This window comes from Lonchura striata, chromosome Z (genome assembly GCF_050655825.1).
Source record: "Lonchura striata isolate lonStrDom1 chromosome Z, ASM5065582v1, whole genome shotgun sequence".
Classification (NCBI taxonomy): domain Eukaryota; kingdom Metazoa; phylum Chordata; class Aves; order Passeriformes; family Estrildidae; genus Lonchura; species Lonchura striata.
This window is the reverse complement of record NC_140740.1, coordinates 61,455,997-61,481,297: the sequence shown is the minus strand read 5'-3', so window position 1 is coordinate 61,481,297 and position 25,301 is coordinate 61,455,997. Positions and strand designations below refer to the sequence as shown.

At 39.5% G+C, this 25,301-nt stretch overlaps 1 protein-coding gene across 2 annotated transcripts in view; it reads right to left on the bottom strand.

Annotated features, from left to right (window-relative positions):
* The window catches only part of FRMD3 (FERM domain containing 3), a 122,301-nt gene extending 99,156 nt beyond the window's left edge, over positions 1–23,145 (bottom strand). For both annotated transcript variants that reach the window (XM_021534454.3, XM_021534455.3), the window contains exon 1: positions 23,011–23,145. In XM_021534454.3, the coding sequence (XP_021390129.1) occupies positions 23,011–23,109 (99 nt within the window). In that variant the 5' untranslated portion in view covers positions 23,110–23,145. The remainder of the gene's footprint in view (positions 1–23,010) is intronic.
* Positions 23,146–25,301: the final 2,156 nt, after the last annotated feature.

The following is a 25,301-nucleotide window of genomic DNA, read 5'->3' as shown; positions in this document are numbered from 1 at the left end:
TCACACTGAAAAAGAAATGTTCCATGGATATTTTTTGGCAGAACTTGCTCACTACTCTACAATAAAATTGTAAGCACATCTTAATATTCAAGCTACAATTATACCTTGAGGCATCCTATAGTGACTATAATGGAAAAACACCAAATTTTTATGTTGTAACTGGACTGCTGCCAGCTTCAGATGTTGGAAATGGCATAAATAGGACTAAAATTGTTTTGCAAGCATTCTATAGTCCCAAAGAAAGAGGACCTGCCCAGTGAAACTGGTAAGGAAACACATAAAGAGGATGAAGTCAGAGAAAGCTGTAATGTTTCTACAGAAATAAAATCTTGTCCTTGTTGCACCAACAACAAAGCAAGTCCTTGGGGTCCCAGCTGACTATCTCATGGACCTATATCCAGAAAGATTCAGGAGCCCCCCAGCTACACACAGATTTTTCTCCACTACCTAATACAGGTGGCATGGCAAATTATCCCTATCCTGTGCAGCCCCTCACCATTCCCAATGAACTCCATCCTTCTCCAAACTATTGATAAGTGCTGTCCTCTGTCTCAAGGCATGGAAGCAGCCATACCTGCTACCAGCCAAGGCAGCAGAAGCCACCAGGGTGTGGTCAGTAGCCCTGGTGGCACAGCCACAGGCCACCACCATCACCCCTCCATCAGATCTTGAGGCTCAAAGGGAGGTGTGAAGTACAAGTAGCAAAGCTCTGGTTCCTGTTCTAAACACTACATTGCTAAAAACTTCAGCAAGAGCAAAGCCTGGGTCCTGCCTCCATCCCAAGAGACAAGACAGCCTTACAAAGAGTGGGTGTGCAGGTGTGTATGAGGAAATGAAAACACTCTCTGCTCAATGACATCACAGATAGATAGAATCGATTCAAGACCAGAGATGTTAAATGACAGAGACTTTAGTTACACATAAAAAGATAATAGGCCAGAAAGGTTTCTGTTTGAAACTATCAAGTGGTTCAGGAGCCAAACAATTGAGCTGAAAATTTCAGATAATGATAGCAGCTTCCAGCCTTCAAGTATTTTCAGAATAATTTTAATCCACTGCCCCTGAATTAAAAAAACCTCTCCCCTAAAAAAAAAAGCATCTTAAAAATAAAAAACAGATAAATACATTAGAACACATCCTTTCTGCATACAAAACCACAAATAAATAAGTAAATGTTTTTACAACCAAAACTGATTCCCATTTACCAAAAAACCTTTGCTGATACAAGGACATCTTTGTGATCAGTAATTCAATCTTTAGTATTACTATATAGAATTTAGTGAAGTACTGAGCAAGAATCAGAAATATCCTAATAATAATCCTTTCTATAAATTATGTTTATATGGCATGAGAAACTACATGCCCCAAAATGTCTCTCTTTAACTGAAATAGGTGTGTTTAGAGACTTATGCTTAAATTCTCTTTACAGCTCTTTCATACAGGCTAAATTAGGTTTATAAAAATGGAAAAAGCTAAAAACTTGCTCTTAAATTACTTACAAAAATTATATTATTAGTGGGCTTGATTTGTTTTAGTTCAAAAGCTGAGTAAAACTTATATCTTCAAAAACACTGGTCTATTCTCAGAAAATTATTTATTATTAAATGAATTTCCAATCTAGCACTGTCTCTCCCATTCAAAGTGCTTTCAAATATCATTTTGTTATGATAAAAAGAAAATAATACAAAAATAGGACTGACATACTTTTGTGACCTTTCTTTAAAGAATATTACCTATATTGAAAGATCTATTTCAGAAAATGTGAATACCTGGGACCTTTATATTTGTCTCCTCCTAAGCACAACAATTAATTAAGGAAAACACAGACAACACAGCCTTTCAAATTCTCTCTAAATTGATAATTCACTGTTTTACAGGCTCATGGCTGGAATTCCTGGGAACATAAAGCAGTACAGCAGCACAGCAGCAGAGTCAATACGCACGCCAGCATTCTCAGGCCTGACCTACCCTGCACCATGCAAATACTGCCTGCAATCACAGACATTCACATTTGAAGGCAGAACTGAGCCCACAAGATGAACTGCAAAGGTGGAAATGTTTACAAAAATCCCTCATCAGGCATAATCTAAAGTAGTAAGGAATGATTTTCAGTTCCAAACTAGTCGGGATTTTTGCTTGCTAATTTTTGTCAGTAAAACCTGAAGCCAAACGGGCACTTCAGCCATTATACACAATGAAAACCATTCAGCAATTGCACTTGATTTAAAATAATAACCAGGAAACTACTGACACAAAATAAAAAAAAATCCATTTTAATATTTGTACTTTTTCCTTTGGATTAGTTGTCTGTAGTTGCTAATCATCAAAAATGTTATCCAATTTAACCATGTCATTATATTAAATAAACATACCTAATTATTTAAGTAATTAAATATCACCAAGCCTGGGTTCAATACTTCCATTTCCATTTGGAAGACTTCCTAAAGCTAGACATCATTTCCATTTGTGTTCTTTTTTAATGGGGAGATGGACACTAGAATTCAACTGAAAAGTAAACAAAATAAATGTCTACTAATTCAAATTAAACTATGGCTTGGAAGTGAATTGGAAATATGGATTTTCTACAGTACTACTTTCATGTATGTTTCTGGGCTTATACATTATTCTTATCATTTCTTCAGTTGGTATCAGTTTCTGAAATTTGTACAAGACATTGAGGTGACCAATCTGTGTAGTTGTTCAAGGAAAAGCTATTGCTGTAAATATTGCATCTAAAAACATTATTAAAAAGTAGACATCTTTTCTAAGGTTTGTAATTTTGGAAATGGTTGTATTTTTTTTTAATTTGGTGCTATTAAACAATTCAAGTTTCAGATTCCACTAGGTATTTAATTATTTAATCCTTAATATTGTGCAGTGAAAATGAAGCAAAACATCTATAACAACTATTGATAACATTTGATAACAATAGGATGGTTTGTAACTTTCCCTTTTTCCTTGACTGCAACTCAGAATCACAGAATGGACTAACATCATCACAGAAAAATCCAGATAATTATCTGCTTGCATTAGGCATAAAATCAGCTTTATTCTAGTACATAAAACAAACAACCTCAGTATTCTGAGTGCTTGAATAAGACTGTCTCTATGAGAACTATGTAGCCTTACACAAACTATTTATTTGGCTTGACAGCAGCTCAGAATTATTGTATAAAATTAACTTTCAAAACTCATGTGATGCTCATGTGATTTAGGCAGTGAATCCTCACTTTCTTGAAGAAACATTACTGAAGTGCTAGGTGTAACATATAAATTAGCTATTATTCTTGCTGGAAGTCCAAGACTGACAGCAGGTCTGCATCAGCAGAGCTGGATACAATATTCTGAACCTCCATTAATTTCAACACAGCAAGCTAAGAAACCACTTACAGTATGTTTAAAAAAATGACGATTGCTACCAAAATGAAGTCATGCCTCTGAGAAAATGACCCTCTTTAGTGTAAGCTAACATAACTGTAATGATGCACATATATTTCAGAGCAACTGCTCTTTTGTGCTGCTCATGTGCAGAGTCCAGATTCCAAGGCTAATTCAGGAAATAAAGGTGACTCGTGTATAATCCATGTACAACGTATAATGTTTACAATTCATACAAGTCAACATATCCTCCACCGTGTTGCTTTCACTAACTGCATTGAAACCACTCAGTTGGTTTCACTCACCTTAATGCACATTGGAGTAGTTTTTCAAAAAGAGCTTACCATTTCTCCATACTAGAACTGCTAGGTGTAAATTTCTGTTTCTCACTCTGAGCTTTTGAAGTGGTTTGCACCTGAAAACTGATCTATTTCCTGCATCCTTTCCTATGATGTTTTGCATAATCTGCTTCAAGGGGATGTTGCGAACTGGTTAAACAAACAGAAGTTGTACACGCCTTAATCTAAAATTTAAAAAATTATTCAAGCTCTGCGTATTATTCATGGTATGGTTTTGCCTAAAGCTGATGCAAATCATAACCCTATTCCCACAGTAACATAGATTAGCTGTAAAGCACTACAAATAACTTCCAACTCTCCTCCAAATCCACTCTGCTAAGAGTTGGACAAGCATGGATCCAACCAACTAGTAACATGCTTATTTAACTGGCATCAATTCATTTTAAGGTACCTAAATTTATGTGCCTTCATATTCAAAGACATTGGCTCAATTTATTTTTTGTAGTTAATGAACATGTAATCTGTCATACAGCATACTTGTAACTGATGGAAAAAAATATTATAAGTACACTAAAATTCAGATGCAATGAAAGGTGCATGTATTTGAATATCCCTCTCCTGCAACTCTGGTAACAGCAGTAAGGAGCACTATGTACACCTACATTCACTTCTGATTAGACAATGAAGTTAAGGAGAAATCTGCTGCAAACTAAGAAAACCACTTTCATAAATCAGGTGTACATTGAACTTTACACATAATATCTCTGAGTAGTTAATGAATAATGAAGTAAGCATAAAAATGGTTTTCCTTCACATATTTTTTCAGGAATAGAAAACTGACACAGGTAGTTGGCATTCTTCACCCCACAACCTTAAATCACGCTAAACAACCCTTTAAAGATAACTGTGAAATGTTCACTTAAAAATATTCAAGTTATTTAAGTTTGTAATTTTCTAGCAGACATTCCTTATATAGTCTTTCAGCACTAATATATAAGCTGATTGTCTGATGCCGAAAGCCTTTTACCTACTCTAGTTTTAAATATTCTAGTTTAGTAAACTAATCTAGTCTAATTCAACTTAAGATAGTCAAATACCTTATACAAATCAATAGAAACCATTTGTTTTTTCCTAAATGAAGTTTCATTTTCCCTAATCCCTCAAATTTTTTCTCCAAAACAGAAAGCTACATTGAAAATCAATAAGCAGCTCACCTGCACTTGCACCTTATGCAATGTTCCCTAACACTTTGCTAAACCTCTGAGTTTTTCACATTAAAATTTTCACATTAGATGACAGCCATTTTTATTGTCCAAAAGTGTAATTTTTTTAAGAACTGAAAATCATACCTCTCTCAAGGTCAGAGATTTGCTGTATAAAACGATAGCAATTTTTAGTAATTAATGTGCTCAATAGATTTGAATCTCACCTTTCAAAGCTGTAGATAATATTAGAGACAACCCCAAAACATGGCAAATATAAATCTAGATTATATCAACCAGAAAACTGTGACTCTGCCAGAACACAACAGGGCAGTAGTAATCAGTCAGAATTCTCCATGCCAAATTCAAAGCAAAGAAGTATTAAAATATCATTTATTAATTGCAAATCACATTCCACTGCTAAGCGTCCAGAGATTTATTACCTTCTTGTAAGCACACCTAATACACAGCCAGGTTCTCAGCCCATGCATCCTTGGCCTGTCAAGGAACACTTTTAAAAACCTTTTTCTTGTTCAGTTAATTTTGAAGTATGACAAAGCTCATGCTCTCATAACACACATCTACTTTGTTTCCTGAAATCATATTCTTACTAAAAATAATCATTATTCATCCTAACCCCTAAGCACACTAAAGTATAATAAATGAAGATATTATCTCATTATTGTTATTATGCGACTACATTATCCCAATATCATATCCTTTAGCCTGCTAAATGCCATTCTGCTCCTCTGGTATCTTTCCCAAATGTCGCACAAATATTTTTTCCATGGTCTCCTGCTTCAGCATATTCCTTTAGGTAGTCAAAATCTCTGGTTCTCATGGGGGACTTCATCCACTTTGATGTCTGTTGTAGGAGCAACACAGCAAAGCACAAACAATTCAAGTGGTAGTTGGAAATCAGAAAAACCTGGGCTGCTGGACCTTAAACTAAATAATAAAGAAGATCTGGTTGCAGAGGAGAAGGCTGTGGCAACCTCCATTACCATTAACCACAAGATCATGGAATTCTGTATTGCTTGAGGAGGAAACAGCCCTGAGCTTCAGGAGAGTTAACTTCAGTCTCTTCAGGGACCTTCTCTGAAAAATTTCATGCAAACATGTTATACAGGGAGAAGGATCCTAGAGTATTCAACAATCACTTCATCTAGGCTCAAGACCAGTGCATCATGAGCAAGGAATTCCTGTCAAGACTCAAACATAGGCAGGAGATAGAAAGGAGGTGAAAAGACGGACAGGTCACTGGGCCAATTACTGTGATTTTGTCAGAGTATGTAAGAATGCAAAAAGGAAGCCCAAGGCCCATTTGGAATTAATCCAGCCAAGAACATAGAGATAACAAGAAGGGTTTTTTTCCAATACATTAAGAACAAAAAGGAAAATGTGAGCCTATTTCTGTGCAAAACAGGAACCATTGCAACTGAGGCTGCAAAGAAAGCAGAAATACTGAATGCCACCTTGGCTTTAGTCTTCACTGACAAGCCCTCTGGAATCCCTCACCCAGGAAAAAGGTCTGGAGGAAGAAAGACTTTCCTTTGATTGAGGAAGAGTGGCTTAGAGATTGCTTAGGTAAACCTGATATCCACAAATCCATAGGCCCCGATGGGAGTGATGGGAGTCCCACAAATGCTTGAGGGATCTGGCAGATACTGTAGCTGGTCTATTTACAATCATCTTTGAAAAAATGTGGTGATCAGGAGAGGTGCCTGAGGGCTGGAAGAAAGCAAATGTCACTTTGTTCTTCAAAATGGGCAAAAAGGGGAATCCAGGGAACTACTGGCCAGTCAGCTTCACCTCAGTCCCTGGAAAGGTGACAAAATGGCTCATCCTGGATACCGTCTCTGGGCATGTGAAAGACAAGAAGGTGATAAGGAGTACTGAGCATCAATTCACCAAAAGGAAGTCATGCTTTGCTGAACTGATTACCTTCTATAATGGGACTGTTGGCTGGATGGATGAGGGGAGAGTGGTGGATATTGTCTACCTGAACTTCAGCAAGGCTCTAGGTACCATGATACCATAAAAGGCAAAGCCAGGAATACCATCTTGATGAATGGATGTGGAGGTGCATTGAGAACCAGCTGAATGGCAGATCCCAGAAGGTGACACCGTGACCAGTTAGTGATGCAGAGTCTGACTGGTGACCTGTCACAAGTGGTGCTCCCAAGGTTCAATACTGAGCCCAATGATTTAGACAAAGAGAGAGATGCCTCCTCAGCTGGTCACTGACAGCACAAAACTGGGAGCAGTTGTTAGTACCCCAGAGTGCAGCCTTGACAGGGAGGAGAGATGGGCAGAGAAGAACTGTCAGAAATTTGACAAGAGCAAATGCAGGGTCCTGTACTGGGGAAGAATAACCCCAGACACCAGATAGAAAGCAGCTCTGAGGAGAAGTACCTGGGGTTCCTGGTGGACAGCAAGCTGTCCATGAGCCAGCAGTGTGTCCTGGTGGCCAAGAAGGCCAATGGTCTCCTGGGGTGCATTGGGAAGAGCAGTGCCATCAGGTTGGGGGAGGTGATCCTGGGCCTAAGCTCAGCCCTGGTGAGGCACATCTGGAGTCCTGTGTCCAGTTCTGGGCTCCTCAGTGCCAGAGAGACATGGAGGTCCTGGAACAAGTTCAGTGGAGGGCCACAGACATGATTATGTACAGATAACTTTCACCCACCTGTTCCCTGTTGTAGCTCAGACTATCAGGTGCCCATCCGGACCCTCCTACTTTGAGCGTCCTTGTCACCTTCCTCATGAATGAGAGAGGATAACAATCACCTTATTCTTAGCTCTCACATTATATTTTTTAAACTTCCAAAGCAAGGAGCTGCATTTCCTTCCAGGTCAGACATTTTCAGAAAAAAACTGAATGCAAAACTCATTTCATTATAATGTTCCAATCCCCTATTTTCTTGGCAAAGATGGTGATATGCAGATATGACCACACCACACTGCCCTGTGTCATGTCTTCATCTATTGGTGCCCATGTAGGTAACAGCCTCAATTTAATGACTTGGGATCATAACCCTGGAGCAGAATAAACTCTGTTGCATTTGATGATTCAATAATTATTGCCTGCCTTTGTGAACACTGTCCAAACTTATTAACTGTATTGAAAAATATATGTTAATACATATATATAGACTGCTATGTTTTCCCTCCCATTTGTCATGAACCAAGAGCACACACAGATTCAAGTACAACTTCTCACCTAAATGGCAGCAAAATATTTTATTTATATATATAATATACTATCTCTGTCTGTGTCCTTAGACATGACAAGGAATTGCATCTTACTTTGTGTTGCTTTGTGCAAAATGGGGTCCTTATCGATGCCTTAGGCTCTGTGGCACTATTGTGATAACGTGATAATGCAGTAAACACTGCTGTCACTGCCCATGGAAATGCACTCCACATGTTTCATTCTGTCTCAAGCTGTCATTTGCATGTTGGCTCTCATCTGCTTGCATTTATTAGATATACAGAGACAACTGTAGTATCTGAGTGTTAGTTGTCTGGTGTGGCTTTTTTAAAATACAGAAATGAAAAAACAGATATTCTTAATGAAAGTTGCTTAAACTTTCACAGCATACATTTTAGTGTAAAAATGGCAAATCCTGCAAAAATGAAATTGTAACATCTTAGAAAAAACTAGAAAATTACTAGTATGGAGGAAAATTATTATCGGCTCCTTTTGCAAAAAAGAAGAAAAGGGTAGACTGCTAATCTGTGACAATTCTGGCACTGAGGAACAATGGGCTCTGAAATAACATGATTCTGCTTTCACCAAATTATAAGCCCCTGAGAGGCATATATGTGACTTCTGGAAATTCTGAATGCTACCTGTGCTGTGCTCTACATTTATATTCCCAAATGGTTGTCTTGTAAACAATATTGAAAAATAGAGTGCTTCAGATGATCTGGTGCACCTGAGGTCTGACAGTAATACTGCTGTACACAAGGTCATAGCTTGTGAGAATGGCAAAGATACAGGAAAGCTTAATGCTTAACATTCCTTGGGGACACAATATCTACCCTGCATAGCACAAAAGCAGATTTTTCAATTAAACCCACCAACTCTTGAATAGTGACAGTGTAGAAACAGCCTGCATGTCTACTTGTCTCCTGAGCACTTCAGGGGGACACAATGACCTTGCACCTGGGGTGAGTATTAGATACACTGTGATCAGGGCAAGCTTCATCCCTCTCTCTGAAAAATGGGAGAAGCTCAGAAGGCAGACCATGAATAAGAATGGTAAGCCGTTCTTTCACACTACTCATAGCAAAGCACATTTTCATTCATGATCTCTGCAGAAGACAAGTTCCAGTGCAGTGGAAAACACTCAATCCCACACAGTCACCTGAGGAACTAAATGTTTCTTTTGAAATACAAATCTCAGAGAGCATATTCCCACATGAATATATCCACATGTATAGAAGGGAGATCATTCTATCTCAGATTTTTGAATTTTATAGTCATTCTTGCAGAACTGAGAAAGTGCTCCAAATGAAACAGCCATTACAGTTTCTCTCCCAACAGCAGATTTTATCTTTAAAACATCCTTAAATCCTTAAAATGTACACCTTTCAGCATGCCCCAATAGATATTAGGGGATGAATAGTCCTACTGAAAGCACAAAATAGATAGAAAAAAATCCTTTATTTGGATATGAAGGACTGGACCACCTCAGTCAGCCCATTTCCAAGACACAGCCCTAGCAATGACCCTGGGTAAATGCAGCCCCACTTCAGGCATTCTGCAATCTCATATTGTAAGCTCATAAAAAAGAACTCCAATACTGCCCACTCTGGCTAAACATTCCTATTGTTCATGTCTAATTTTTCACCAACTACTACTGCTGTGTTCTAAATGCCAAATGCTTCATCAAATCTCCAGACCAATATTGAGGCAGATGGAAAGCAAAAGGCTTTTTGTACTCCACACACTCTCATACTCTTTCAGGGATAAAGGCAGTCACTCAACATACAACTTTACCATTATATCTTGCAACATTTTACTAATTGCCTCACTGGCAGAGAACTCTTCCAGAATTTGTTTAATCAAACTCTCACACCAGCTAAGCCAGGGGTTGTTGTGCCTAGTGCACAAAAGTCAGAGTTTTAAACATTTTTCATTTACTTAACAGAAAGCATATTCCACACCAAATCTGTAGCTGTAGCCCACATTCCTTTTGTAGACTTCAGCATTTTTGGTCTCCCTATACAATGAACAAAATTTGACTACTAGCATTTGCTCTTCTACATTTGGGCCACTAATAAGGTGAAGGATGTCATCAATATTACAGCAGATCTGGTACTGGTCAAAGTAAATCTGTGTAGATAAAGGAGCAATCATTAAGGCTTTACAGACACACTTTCCTCCAGTGTGTCTAAAATCCTCCCCTCACATGCCCTCAAGTGCTGGAGTTCATTTTGATCTCTGATGTAGCTGAAAGATGTGCAAAAGCAGGCACAACATTAACCACAGACTAAGTGCTTCAGACAGAATTGTTTTGTTTATTCCAGTGAGTGCATAAAATAGCTAGCATTTATGAATCGTGTCAGAATGATGTTTATTTTTGAACAGAAATATACAATTATCTTGTTCATAAAGCAGAAACTCCTCTCTCAGCAAGACAACTCAATTCATGGTATTTCTGCAAAGAAACACTGCTACAAGAATCCCACTGAACCTTTGGGAGGACAGTACTTTCCCTTTTATTTCCCTTCTTTCTTAAGCATATATTTAGCTGATCTATTTCAGGAATGCATGGGCAAAGCTTCATAGTTCAAAATGAGAAAAACAATATCCTGTAGAAGCAGATTCAACTTTAATTACAAAGCAATATCAAATTTGTACAGGCACAATAGGAAAACAGAATTTGTTAAACTGGCTTCCCCATGGATTCATAATCTTCCTGCACCATCCAGTCTGCAGGATAAAATGCTCAGAATCCTCCTCCAAAAAACGTTTTGGTTACTGCGTAAGCAGGAAATCCTCTGGAGACAGAGAAGGCAGAGGGATGTTAGAAAATGCAATTTCTTCTGCATCTCTCAGAGAAGTGCAAAATATTATGTTGGGCATAAACCAGCTCTGCATGTTCACCACAATCACAGCTCTTCTTGTCTTCTTTGAGTACTGCAAAGTCAGTGAATTGAGAATTTCAGGAAGAATTGTCATGTCACTGTGCCTACCTTCTTGTTCTTAAAAAACTCCAGAAACTAGGAGAGCAGTTTAAAACCCACTTTGATGCAGTGAACAGAACAAAGAAGTTCTTTTTTCAACAGATTACCTTTGTGACCAAATGTGAACATAGAGTTTTGCTTCAAGGGAAAGAGGTTAATAAAAATTATATTTGCGATACTGTGACAGGCAGCAGGGGAACCACAGACCTGTCTCTGGGGCAGGAGAGGAGTGAGGACACCACCATCAAAACTAACAACCTGCTTGGGAATCAAGAATAATACATTGCTTCTTGGGCCACACCTGTCAACACCTGGTAGAATTTTAATTGTTTTGGAATACCACCAAAGTACAGCTTGGCTAAGCAGAAGAAAGACATCAAAATAATCTATAGAAATTGGTGCCCTCAAAATTACCAAAATCTCCTCCTGCAAAAGATGGGGAGAAGAAGAAAGAAGCCAAAGGCAACTAAATCCACATCTGCATCTTCCCTGTAATTTTCCAAACAATAAAAGCTAAAGCTTTTAAAAGCAGGAAGACATCAAATGCAATGGAAGTTCTTCTATCATCAGAATGCAGATTATTTATGGAAAATCTAAAAAGAAAATACAACTTTCTTACAGGATTAAAATTATAGTTCTGACCACAAAGAAACAAGAGCATTCACAGAGTAAAAAAACAACCGTGAAAAAGCAGATGTTGGAGCTTTTGAGGACTTTCAGTTTGTGTCTATTTTTCAGAACAGAGATATCCACTGAACTACTTATGACTCATGAACGAAAACCATGTACCATTTCTTGGACATGGTGTGTAAATAAATTCTAGAGTGAACACACATAAACACACAGAAAAGATGTGAATAAAATATGTGAATATTCATACCAAATAATATATTAGTAGTGCTGAGTTTTAACAGGAACAATGGAAGGTTTAGTTGTTAGAAGTTATTTGTTTCCTCATGCTTTATGAAAGTACCTGCAGGACCTAGAAACATTTCCACTATTTCTAAACCACCCCAGTATTATTCAGGATTTCACATAACAGTGCAAATAAAAAGAATGGGCAAAAATCTATACTATAGATACTGTAAGTTTTTAACAGTAAGGTTTTTTAAATCTCAATTTAAAAATGCCATTAAAGCTTTGGAAAATATATTTTAAAAAATGTGATTTGAGTTGAGAGGGATCAGCCAAGCAGACCATGAAAAATAAGATTTTTTTTTAAATTTTAAAATCAATTAAAATAAATTAAACTTGTAAGAATAACCTAGTTAATAAGTAAGAAGATGTAAAATAATAATTGTAAAATAATAATAATAATAATTGTAATAATTGTAATAATTGTAAATAATTGTAATAATAATTGTAAAACCTGATTAATATAAAAGAATTGCAAAAAAATCCCCATAGAGACAGTTAGGATATTATAAAAGCCTTAAAACTGTATAGACTGTATAGGAAAATTATAGGGTGTGCCCAAACACATAAATATACACATTACCCTATGCAGAGAGTATGTTACAAGAGCAGTAAAATATAACAAGCCAGTCAAATAATTCACAGTGCAAATAAATTCCAAAAGATTACCCAAACAAACAAGCTAACCAAACAAATAAAACAACAACAACAACAACAACAACAAATAAAAACAAACAAACAAACAACTAAAAAACCACCAAAGGAAGAACACCCCAAGAAAAAAAAAAAACGAGAAAAACAATCTGTGTCCAAAATATTGCATGGAACTTCTAGCCATCTTTGTCCAAAGACTAAATCCAGATAATTTCCATCAAAACAATGATCTGAAAAAGTATTTTGGGGTGAAGGGTAAAGATAGCAAATCTCTGCCTAGACACAGACTCAGAAGGGAGTCTGTGTCTAGGCACAGATTTGATATCTTTACCCATTACAGAGAAGGCAGTAAGCTGGGAGTTGCTGAAAGGCAGGAGTAGCAATCAAAACCACTGTGGCCACAGAGAAGAACTGTAATGCCTGCTTCCCCTTCTTCCCCAACCAACCCAGCCTTCTGTAGTTCTTCCTACACTCACAAGATGAATGAGCCTGTAACAGAGTCAGGAGAGAGCAGTTATTCACACAAACCTAGCTGAAACAGAACTCATCCCTTGACATCTGAAAGCAAATGTGGAACAAGGAGGGGAACATATTAGATTAGTAAAAATTACCTCAGTGGTCGTGATTGTAGATTTAAAAACTATGTGTTCTTTCACTGGAAAAAATTTCTACATAATAGAATGAAACAAAAGTACAGGTGCAAATGTTGGTAAGATGTAACCAATATTGTAACCTTTGCATTTTACTACATAATGACTGAAATCTCTCCACAACTGAAGTCTTGTTCTCTTCCTCATGAGCACAAAGGAGACACAAGGGTCTCTCCATTTATTCAAGTTGATTTCTGCCTCTGTCTCCTCTGTGGACACTGGCCTTCAGCAGTGTGATTTTCCACATGCCCACATATACCAGCATGCCGCTACTGAAATTTCTCTTCTACAGCAGCACTTTTCCATGCTTAAGTTAAAACTCAGGCCAGCTGCAATAATTACTTTGTGAGGTCTCATCATCACAATATGAATGAAGAATTTTATGTTTTGTATTTTTGTTGTGTTTTAACTGAAATTACACCATAAATTATTCTGGGCAAGATACAAGCCTCTGATTCTCAAGCAGGTAAAAGGATGAAAATTGCTACTTCTTTGGTGGATACAATGCACACACAAAAAATAACCAGAACTCTCCTGAACATACTGTCCTGAAACTGTGTGGATTGGTAATTTTCCATTTTGATGTGCCACTCTTCTTGCTTTAATCCCGTGATCCAGCAGCATGGTTTGGTTTGGAGACTGACTCTTCTCTATTCTTCTCAACTCTTCTCTATTCTGGTGGCTGTTAAGCACGAATTGAGAGACGATATGAGGAAACACCAGAAATCCTGGAAATGTGAGTGGATTCTCCAGTCAAAACAGAAAAACCTCCCTGGATATGCATCTAGCAACTGGCAGGGCCATGTCGAGCTGCTGGAGTGATATTACCTGAATGGCTGAATCTGCGCACTGAATCACTCACTGTCTGTAAAAGCTTCTGCTGTTTCCTTCCCTTTCCAAGGATGGAGCTAAAGAAAATGCAAAAAGAGCAGGAGCAAGCAGAGTCAATGTGTGTGGTGCACTCCACTGACTGGCACACTAAATGCCTCAAGATAAATTCATTAAGTCACTAAAGTTCAGACTGGCATAGCACAGCTTCAGAGTTTAACTATACCCCAACTGTCCTGTCTAATGCAAGAGCAAGTATCATCCTCTGACTGTGCAGTATTTTGTAATCCCATTTCTTTTAGCTTTCTATTATGTGAAAAACAGTGAAAAGTGGGCATACAGACTGATGGCATGAAAAAGGTTTTACATGGTGGTGTCAGAAGTTCCAAAGTTATCTTTGCAACATTGCCCTTTCATAGCAAGTTTAAATACTGTAACATCAGGGAAAAAATGGTCAGATGGAAATCATCTTGGTTTGTGTTTTTTAAGGTACAGTTCTAATCCAAAGGGAATTGCTATGGGGAAAACATCATTGTGAGATAATAAATTCGAAAGGAGCAAAATTCGTCTTCAATACAAATTGTTTAGTTCTTTCTGGGGTTCAAGCAAACAAGGAAAAAATAACAGTATTTTTAATGAAGGTGTTGATTCATTTAACATGTTTTCCTAAGGGAGCATTTAAAGAGCAATGATTTTGCAGCCACTTAATACTTATGTATTTTACTGCAATTATTTTGAATTGCTGGACTTTCAACTATTGCAGAGGTTATTTCCATTTGTGAACACTAATGCTGAAAAAAAGCTTAATACCTTACCACTCTTTACCTTTTCATTTCTGACTGAGAACATCCTTGAGAAATTTTATGTTTTCTAACCATATACAAATTGGTATGATATATTTCCTATCAAGTTTCCAGAGGGGAAACTTTTCCTCTAAATATAACAGTACTAGATCATCAGCGTTTAGTCTTCAGCAACTCCCATAGGCAGCAACCACAAATATGATGATTACTGTTCACACTTGGCTTACAACTGCCATAAAACAGCATCTATCTTGAAATGGCAAGGACACTGAAGTGGCAAGAGCTGATTATCGATACACCTCCACCAAAAACATGTTAGACCCTGAAAAGAAGAAAACAGAAACACTTCTAGGAATTGAATGCCTGTAGCTGGAAAAGATAACATAAACTGACAGTAGAGGAGTTAAGAAAGAGAAGTATGATGTTGCTATTATTATTGTTGTTGTTCTTATCATTATAATTTTTTCATGCTAGAAAGAAGATTTAATATTAATTTATTTACTGCTGAATTATTAAAACTATATTTTCACTATCAGACAAGGAATTAAAAACACAGTGAATAGAAGTGTGAGAAAACAAGGCTAGGAAGAAAAATGAGCAGTATTTAAGCAATCAAAAATTAAGGAACAGACAAGAAACCTCTGCTAAAGGAAGAACTATAAGGAGATATATTCCATATGAAGCAGAAAAAGGCACAGCCAAAGTCTTATGACAGCTTGACTTTAACAGGAAAAGGAGAGAAGGATTATCTGGACGTTATGAACATTGCCAACAGGCTGACATTATCCACACTAGGGAATGGAGGAGAAGTGCAAAATGAGAGAGAGAACAACAAGAAGATGAAGAGAACCATTTCAGTATGTTTGATTTAATCAGACAAAATACCCAGAAGAACAAGAACCTATGCTACAGAAAACAAGTATTTTATCACAGAGATAATTACTTTCCAGTCTTCCAACCCACCTGCTTTTTTTGAGGGAGAAAAATTAGCTGCAATTTTTTCCATTCTTTAACCTAAGTGTTTAGAACTTAAGTTTTTAATATAATATCTGTTACAGGGGACGAGCAAAAACCATTCAGAATCTCTATTTCACCTTCCCATAGGAAAGCCATTAATCTCTCCTTTTCTTAAAGCTCAAAGATCAGGAGAAGTGATACACACTATTAAATAATTTAACCTGTACAGGAAATTCAATCTAGGAAAATACAGCCAAAACATGAAAATACATTACTTCCTTACAAATTAATTATTTTGGCCAGTTAATTCTGCCGTATTATTTCTTCCTGGCTGCCTCCTCTATTCAATCTGTATCAGTGCACTGAAGATGTTTATATAGCTGAGGGTGTCTCAAGGTACAAGAAAACTTTGTGGTGAGGTGCAAAAAGCCCTTTCAAGACCAAAAAGTGCATGAAGTTCCTGCAAAGCATTCTGTATCTCACAGGAGTCACTTTCCTACTGCACAGGATCAAAATTATGATTTACATTCACAGATATAAGCAGTGCTGCATCGTGCTATTGATTTTCCAGTTGCCTTTTATTATTACTTCAGATCCACTTCTAGTGTTCAGCTAGTGTCCAAACATGCCTGACCATAACAAATGTAAAAGATTTTATGCAAAGCTAAAAGAAAAATGAAAAGAGGGGAAAAGTGAAAAGATTATACTTAGATTTTTAACCAGCAACTCTCCTTTTAGCTTGTTTCTTTTATATAGACAACCATGTGTAAGGACATCTGTATTTTTAATAACTTTTTGTTTCTAGGGTTCAGCAGCTAAGCCACCAATATATTAAGTTACTTATCATCTACATTGTTTCTTTTTACTGAAACACACCTTTATCTTCAACCATGGATTGGGTAAGTCTTTAAGCACACATGCTTTTATTTAATAGCAACCAAAATATGAATTTCAATGTCAATCACAGCACAAAACAAACAGGCAGTTAAAAATTAAAGGCAAGATTATGGTCTTTAGAACAGAGAATTTTTAGATTTTTATCATTAATCAGACAGCATGAGAATGTGGGAAAAAAACTAATTCATCATTAATAAGCTTTAGCCAACAGTAAAGCTGTTCAGCTGCAATTTAGTATGTGTTGGTAAAATCCTGTATAAACTAGCTTTGTGAGTATTTTCACTTAAAAATAGCAAGAGAGAACAACAGAGTTTATGAATTGTTAGCAGTATGACAGTATTACACCTAGGTATGCACATGTTCTTTATCAGAGACAAAGAAACTAATGTTTAAGCAAGTACCAAGTTTCAGGAACACATATCAAAATCCATCAAGAGAATTAATTTCTTAATTTTTAATGAAAACAGCCAACACCCTAGAAATCTTCTAGCACCATGCTCTATTCCTGCTTCCTTTTCAGCCTTGGAAGGAGCTAAGAGCATATCTTTCAGAATTATTAATGTGTAAAAAAAAAAATCAAAAAACAAATTCCAAGAAACAAACAGAATATAAATACATAACATCACCTTTAATCAAACACATGCAATTACAACAGAGATAGCTTTAAAGCATAGGCTTAGCTTAATTAGAGAGTATTCCCATGCACAACTCTCACCAAGAATACCCCTATAACTGTACAATTAGAGGCTCAAGCATGAAGTCAGGAATACAAGCCCTAGTGAGCAGTTTCTAAAATGTGTCAACAGAACATAGAGAATAATTCTTCCTAACCTCCATCTCCTTCCTTATCTCATCTTCCTATTTTGAACCACTGTAGTATCAATCCAGCAGCTCAAGGCGCTTGCTGGTTACGCTTCTGACATCTCTTACAGGATAAATATAAATTCACTAAATCTCCTGCCTTCTGTCTACATAATCCCTTAACCTCTCCCTTTCCACAGCTATGACTCGCTGCCTTTTTTTTCATCTCATTATTTTTATTCTGCCTTCCTTTTGCATGCTTCCTTCCCTTTCCCACTTATTTTTTTTAACTCATTGACATTCAGCATACCTTCACAGTGAGACTTGTGGTCACTGCTCTTTTACTTCATAGCCTGCTTCAGCATGTTGCTTTGGTTTTTACATTTTATTGAGGGATGGGAATTTTAAATAGTATTCTCTGGTCAGCAGATTTCTATTAAATTTAGCATTTGCCTGTAAGACACAGACCAAGCAGATAATATTAATCAAGTAGACAACTTTTCAGTGATCAATGAGCTACAAAAAGAACAAGACAGAACAGTGTATGTCACATTTAAAAGAAAATTAGAAAAAAAAGAAGAATCAAGCAAATAAATTATTAGCCAAAGTACAGGCAGCAGTATTCAAACTGCACAGAAGTGCTCCCAAAATTAGATTAGCAAAGCACAAGACGATTCTACACTATTGAACTATCAGCAGCAGAAAGAAGTGAGCTTTCTCATATCACCTTCATTCTAAATTCTGCAAAAAATTTAAAAGGTCTAAATACAGACCATGACTAAATCAAAGCTTTATTCTGCTATATTTTCTTCCTAATTCCTCAACCAGTTTTTAAAAATAACATCTTTTCCTTGTTCAAAATCTGGACACACATAGAAATTAATTTTTTTTCTTTTAAGCAACAATCAAATAACTATTTAGATACAATTAAAATTAAAAACCAGTATTGTAGCCAAATTATAGTTTTGGGAATATCAAAACAGGTTCTTGTTCAGGAAAGCTCATTCAAATCAAAAGCTGTGTCATTAAAAAGGCCCCATTACAACAGAATTTTACACATGGGCTGAGGCACGAGAAGACCTATTCATGCATTATTTCTACAGATAAACACAGACAGAGCAAAGTTCATACCACTTCCAACAACAAGCTCCAAATGAGAAGAAAAGCTTCCATCATGCTAAACTTATTTCCAATTGTACACATCTGGACCTGAACATCTCAAGGAGTAAAGTAAAACTTGAATTAAGGAGTGAGCAAGTGTCACAGTTTAAACCAAGGTTTGGTCTAGGCTATTGTTACTAAAAGGCTAAATTGCTATATTAAGATATTGCTTGAAGTCTGCAAAACTGGAAGGTTTTACCCATCATGTCATTGAGTCAGAAAAGTATCTCATTAATACCTCCAGAAAGGAGGTCCTCTTGCTGCTCCAGACTAATTTCCAATAGTTTTGAAGACCTACTTCCGCCACTGCCCTCTTTCAAACCATGGTTCTGTGCTTTATCAGGCAGGCTGCACAAGCAGGTCACCTCTTTCTCTTGCAAATGGAAACAGACAGTGGCCACTGGCCCTTCAGGCTGTTTTTCATAACCTCTCCATTTCAGCTGTGCTGCAGCAGCTTCACCCTACTGCTGCTATAAAACTGTCTGACTACAGGTCACAGGGAGCCTTGACAAACAAAAATCATGGGAAAATAAATATCACCATAAGAATTAGTTAGGTTTCCCTCAGGTCCCAGCCCATTCTTGTGTCTGTCACAATTTCATCTATTTTGCAGTTGCAAAGTCTCTCAGATGAGGAGGACAATGCACTGAATCTTAACCTTTGGGCTGCAAACCTAGCCTTGAGCAACTTGGTGACCTACATGGCAGCTGCACAAGTCGATAACTAGTTGGCTGGAGTCTAAAAATGCACTATTCACTTCTGATTCTCCCTACACTGCACCGTATGCCGTCACTAGACTAATTGCTAAAAAAATGTAATTTCCAAAAGCAGACTTCATTAGCTTAGTGACTTGATGAAACACTACTTTGAGACAACTTAAATAATAAAAAGAAATATGTATTTTCTTCTCCTACCTAAACACTGAAATTTACAGAAGGAAAAAAATACACACACATGCATATGTAGTATATATGCATATACTTTAAGTATATCTGCTTCTGCTTATTTTTCCTAAAACTCCCACTGTTTTAGATGAGTAACACAATTCTGGTTGCATATTTTTTAGGGCCAAATATCTACAATGCATCTGAAAATTAGAATACAACTCTGCCCAGAAGTTGTACCAGGTTCCTGCAATACTAAGCTATGTATACAAGCCAACTGCTGGAAAGATATACTTGAAAAAGTAATGTTTGGTAAAACTTGGTTTGCTAAACTGTATCAAATCATATCTACACACCTTACAGTCCAGACCAGTTACACAGCTCCCTTCCCTTTTCCCTGAAAATGCACAGCAAGGATTTCAGTTGTCACATTCCTTACTGTATCCTGTGTCCCCAGGAGACTCTGATGGCATTTCTCAGTGTTGTAGAATTAGGATTTCTTATCCTCTTAATGACCAAAACACAGCTGTCCAACATGTTCCAGCCAGCACAACCCTGGCATCTCTACTGTTAACCCAGCAGCACATATTTTGTCCTAGTGAATATGCATCAATATGCATATATAGATCCAAAAATAGGCAAATGGGAGTTTCCTTCATTAAAAAAAAAAAAAATAGTATTGCTAAAGCTCGGAGCAAGTTTTGTCCACATTAGGAAGTTCAAATACAGTCTGACAAAGAGATTAAAGACAAAAAGTTGAGTGGTTTGGGATTCATTAATTCATTCTAATTTCTAAAAAGCTATGCACACACAGGAGGATAAAGCAATAACCTGAGCTATTCACACATTTTAAATGTTTTTGTCAGCATGCAGACTCAGGAAAACAAGTTCTAAATGAGATTATAACAGATCTTCAGAATTATCCTTAGAATTCTAATATTTAAAATATTTTCAACAGTGAATTTTCTGCCTGCAGAATGAGCCACAACAATGCAATACCATACAACTGGTTCTGAGCTCATTGCTTCACCTTGCCTAATATAACACTTAAAGTGTTAAAGTAACTCATTTTTCCTACCCTGTAGGCATTGAAGGGAATACTCTGCACATGTAAGTCTGTTGAATACTTCAAACCCAAAGAGCTGTCATAACAGTCTCAGAATCTGACCTTAAATTTATGATTGTTTAAAAAGCCTAATTTTTAAAGTGCCAAATAAGTTATCGAAAGCTTGCATTAAACTTCAAGAAAAGACTCTGAAGGCCATGCTGCTTCTTACTCAATAGATCTTATAACCATGCTCTTCATTAATAAGAGCACTAGAATGATACATATACAAAATGTTTTCAGTAATTTCCTTTACTTCCAGGTTACATGTTGTTTGAGAGTAGCTAGTATGCAACCATGGACTGGGAGAGGAGTGTTTGTAGAGCAGCCCTGCAAAAGGGATCTGGGGGTGCTGAGCCAGCAGTGTGTGCCCGGGCAGCCAGGAGGGCAAACCCCATCCCGGGAGCATCAGACACAGCATCACCAGCTGGGATTGGGATCATCCTGCTGGATTCAGCCCTGCTGCAGCCTCTCCCTGAGTCCTGTGTGCAGTGCTGGGCCCCACAGTCTGAGAAGGGTGGGAAGGTCCTGGAATGGTCCAGAGGAGCACACCAGAGCTGGTGGAAGGGCTGGAAGGCACATCCTGTGAGCAGAGGCTGAGGGCTCTGGGTTTGTCTGGTTTGGAGAGAAGGAGGCTCAGGAGTCACCTCATTGCTCTGTACAGCTCCCTGAGGAGGAGAGAGGGAGCTCTCTACCTAGAGAGGGAGTGCTGGTCTGTTCCTGGCATCCAGCAACACGGAATGGGAATGGCTCAAGGCTGCATCAGGAAAGGTTCAGACTGGACATCAGGAAACGTTCCTTTATCAAGAGGATGGTCAAACACTAGAACAGGCTTCATGGAATTGATGCCTCAAACCTGCCCGTGCCTTAAAAAGAGATACTTGGGCAATGCTCTCAGTAACAGGCTTTATGTTCTGGTCAGCCCTGGAGCAGTCAGGCAGTTGGACTAGGTGATTGTTTTAGGTCCTTTTAAACTGGAACCATCTTTCTGTATTCTGGTGTTAAATAGTTCTGTTGGAACTAAAAAAAAACCATCTCTTAGTCCCAGAAAAAATGGAACTTTCATTTCATGGCACTTGGAGATTTTCAGCCGTAATGGTTTTAGCATAAGATTACCAACTCAATTTAAAACTATAGTTCTTTCTGTCAGAGAGACAGAAGTATCAACTGTGAGTGACAAACAACTTCCTAAAAGACTCACATCTTCTCATCTGGATGCCAAGTTCATCTTTGTTATTCTGTGAACACTATGGAAATTTCAGAAGGTAATTTGATTTTAATGCTTGCAGTTAAATCTCTAAGAATCTGTAAGTCTTTCATAGTGTAACCAGAGTTACAGTTCCTGTTAGAACACCTGATATACCCCTGCTTTCACACACTACAAACATTGCCGTTCCACCACAAAATCATAGACTCCTCAGTGTTTGTATCTTTATCCTTATTACTTGAATGAATAAAAAGAGGGAGTAAGTAATTAGGAAGAGGGACTACGGCGAAGTTGGTTTTTGTTGGTTTTGGTTTGTTGGTTTGTTTTGGTTTTTTTTTCCCCCAACCGCACAGCAACTACTATCACTGAAAAGCCTGCTCTAAGTTATCTTTTGTCTTATATGAAGAGGAAGAGGGGCAGAGCTTCATTCTGAACTCTGCCCGCTATCTCGGTAACGGCGGTTCCCGACACCGCATGCCGCGGGCCTTGTTTCCAAGGCAGGGTTTCCCGGTATCGGAGAGCGAGTATCCCGCACATCGGCTCCGCAGCCTGCCGTGCCGGCCGGGGCGCCTCCGGGACGGGGAAGTCGCCGCCGGGATTTCCCTCCTCGCCCGGGCCATCGCAGCCCAGAGCGCTCCTCTCGCCAACGGGGACGCTGTGCCGGGAGTGCCGGAGCCCCACGGATCCCGCGGCCCCGGCAGCGGCCGGGCGGGCTCCGCGCCGTGCCCTGCAGCGCCGCGGCGCAGCGCCGGGAGGCGGCGGAGCCGCCGCGGCTGCCGCGCCGCAGGTGCGCGGAGCCCCCGCCGAGAACGGGGAGCGGAGCTCCCGCCGCAGCCGCGCCGAGCCGAGCCGCGCCGAGCCGAGCCGAGCCGAGCCGAGCCGAGCCGAGCCGAGCCGAGCCGAGCCGAGCCGAGCCGAGCCGCGCCGAGCCGAGCCGAGCCGAGCCGAGCCGAGCCGAGCCGCGCCGAGCCGCCGCCCGGGCCCAGCGAGCCGCCAGCCACCGCCCGCACCCGGCCCCCAGAGCCGCCGCCCCTCGAGCCGCCCCGCCGCCGCCACCGCCCCTTTCCGCGCCGGCACCTGGATGTGGCAGGAGATCTCGGAGTCGTCCAGCAGCCGCACGGTGCATTTCATTTCCGCGCTCAGCGACCTGATGCTGGAGCTCCGGAACCGGATCATCCCGGCAGCCCGCCCGCCGCTGCCGCGCCGCAGGTAGCCGCAGGGGGCCAGCCTGCAGAAGCGCCCGGCCGACCACGGCACGGCACGGCGCGGCACGGCGCGGAGAGGCGCGGCGGCAGCGCCACCCCTCAGCCCCGCGGCGCCCCGCCGCCGCCAGCCATCCGCCCGCCCGCCGCGGCTCGGGCCGCCGCTGCGTCAGGATGCGCTCCGCTGGCCGGCCTCAGCATCCTCCTGCGCCCGCCCCCGGCACGGCGCGGCACGGCACGGCCCGCGGGGGGCACCTCTCCACCCTCACCTGCTCCTCCCGCTTCTCCGCCCCACCGGTCCTGGCTGGGCTCCCTGCGCGGCTCCGTTTCGTCGCGCTGCTAGCGCCCAGAGGGAAATGGTCAGCGCGATTGTTTGTCTTCGCCGCCACAGGCGTGCTTCGCCTGGTTTCGAGTGCACCTGAGCCACTGGTACTCGCGTGGGAATGCCCGATGCCCCGCAAACGGGGGACATCCCCCAGGCTGCCGGCGGGGAGTGGAGTTCCCACGCTGGCTGGCCGTCCATGTCTCCGGCGTATCATCCCAACACAGCCGGAGGCAGGAGGAGAAGCCTGTGGAATACATGTACAGAGTCATATAAAGAAACCTCACCGAAGATGAGTGTACCCTAATGAAACAGGAGAAAACAGAATGTAACTTAATGTAAGAGTGCAAGCCTTGGAAACTTGTTTCCTCAGGGAAAATAAAATGACCCATTAAGGAGCAGCAATCATAACCCATTTGTTGTCTAAGTGGGAAAGAAAATAAAACATCCAGTGGTTTCATTATTATGCTCTCCATCAAAAAAAAGTGTACACATTTGTGTAAAACCTTACTGGCAGAAAGCAAACACCAAACTTAACCAGCCTTGAAACAGTGATCAGCAGTGTGTTAAAAAAATTAGCACTTTCCTTTGAAATATGAAATGGAAAACATCCAGGGCAAAATGTGACATGACTGGAAGTTTACAAATATAAAAGAAGCACTGACAGTCATACAGAAGATGTATTTCAGTTATTATTGCCTAGTTGTCTGTGATTACCTCTAAATGTCCATATTTTAAAAAGAGCTCTGAGTGAATGTGTTGTTCTTTAGATAACCCTGCGTAAAAGCCTAAGTGCTGCTACTCCTGTACTCCTGCTGCTACTCCCTGGGCTTTCTGCTGGACTGCTAACAGCAGGAAATACAGGAGACCACAAACAAATGTGAAATATGTAATGCTTACTAATAAATATGCATCCACTAATAAATACACAGAGCCCTTTAATGTAGAACATAAAAGAAAAGCTATAATTATATGCTTCTCAAAAAGGATAAATGCTTTCAATTGCATAGTGAATAGTGAAGCAAACCAGTGAGTATTTAAAATAGATTATTCACCTCAGCATCTCACAGCCCACAAGTTATGGAAGGAGGTCCCTATCAGCTGAGACACCAGATGTAGACACCCACTCATTAATAATAAAATAACACTTTATGTCTTATAGTAATGCAACATGGGAACTCAACAGCGGGATTTAAGCCCACATGCAGATTGACTCTCAGGTGATTTTCACAGATTTTCCTGCTTCTCATAAAGAAGGAATCCTCTTTCTAAGCCAAGTATTTTAGCTTTCCTTCAGTCTTTCCAGCACATTTTTCTCCACCCAAAAAGAGAATTACAAGAAGGAGTTGACCCAATGATGAAGATTTAGTGAGCAGGTCATAGTCTACCACTGTCTGAGGGGATTTTGCTTTACCTTCAGGACTACATGGAGAGGGATGAGCTTTCCAGGAGGTCTCAGAGTTACAGCAACAGTGATGATTACAACATAAAATCTGCATCCCCAAACAAGTGTAAGCACAGCAAGTGTGAACTAGTGCATATTAAGAGCAGAACAGGCAGCTGCCTGAGCACAGAGTTCAACAGAATTTTACTTGCCTGTTGTAAAAACAGGTCACTCTTATCTTTTTGGTCACTTTATTTGCTTCTTTAATACCTCATACCATGTTGACTTGAGGTGCCTGAGAACTCTGTGAGACATGTAACCCATTTCTGTGTTTCAGCTACCTCAGCAATAGTTTTTAATGCAGAAAATGTGGCAGCCATCTAACAGGAAGACGCCAGATAAATTAAACAATCAAAAGCAAATACTCGACCCAAAGAGAAAAAACAAACAACCAAAAAAA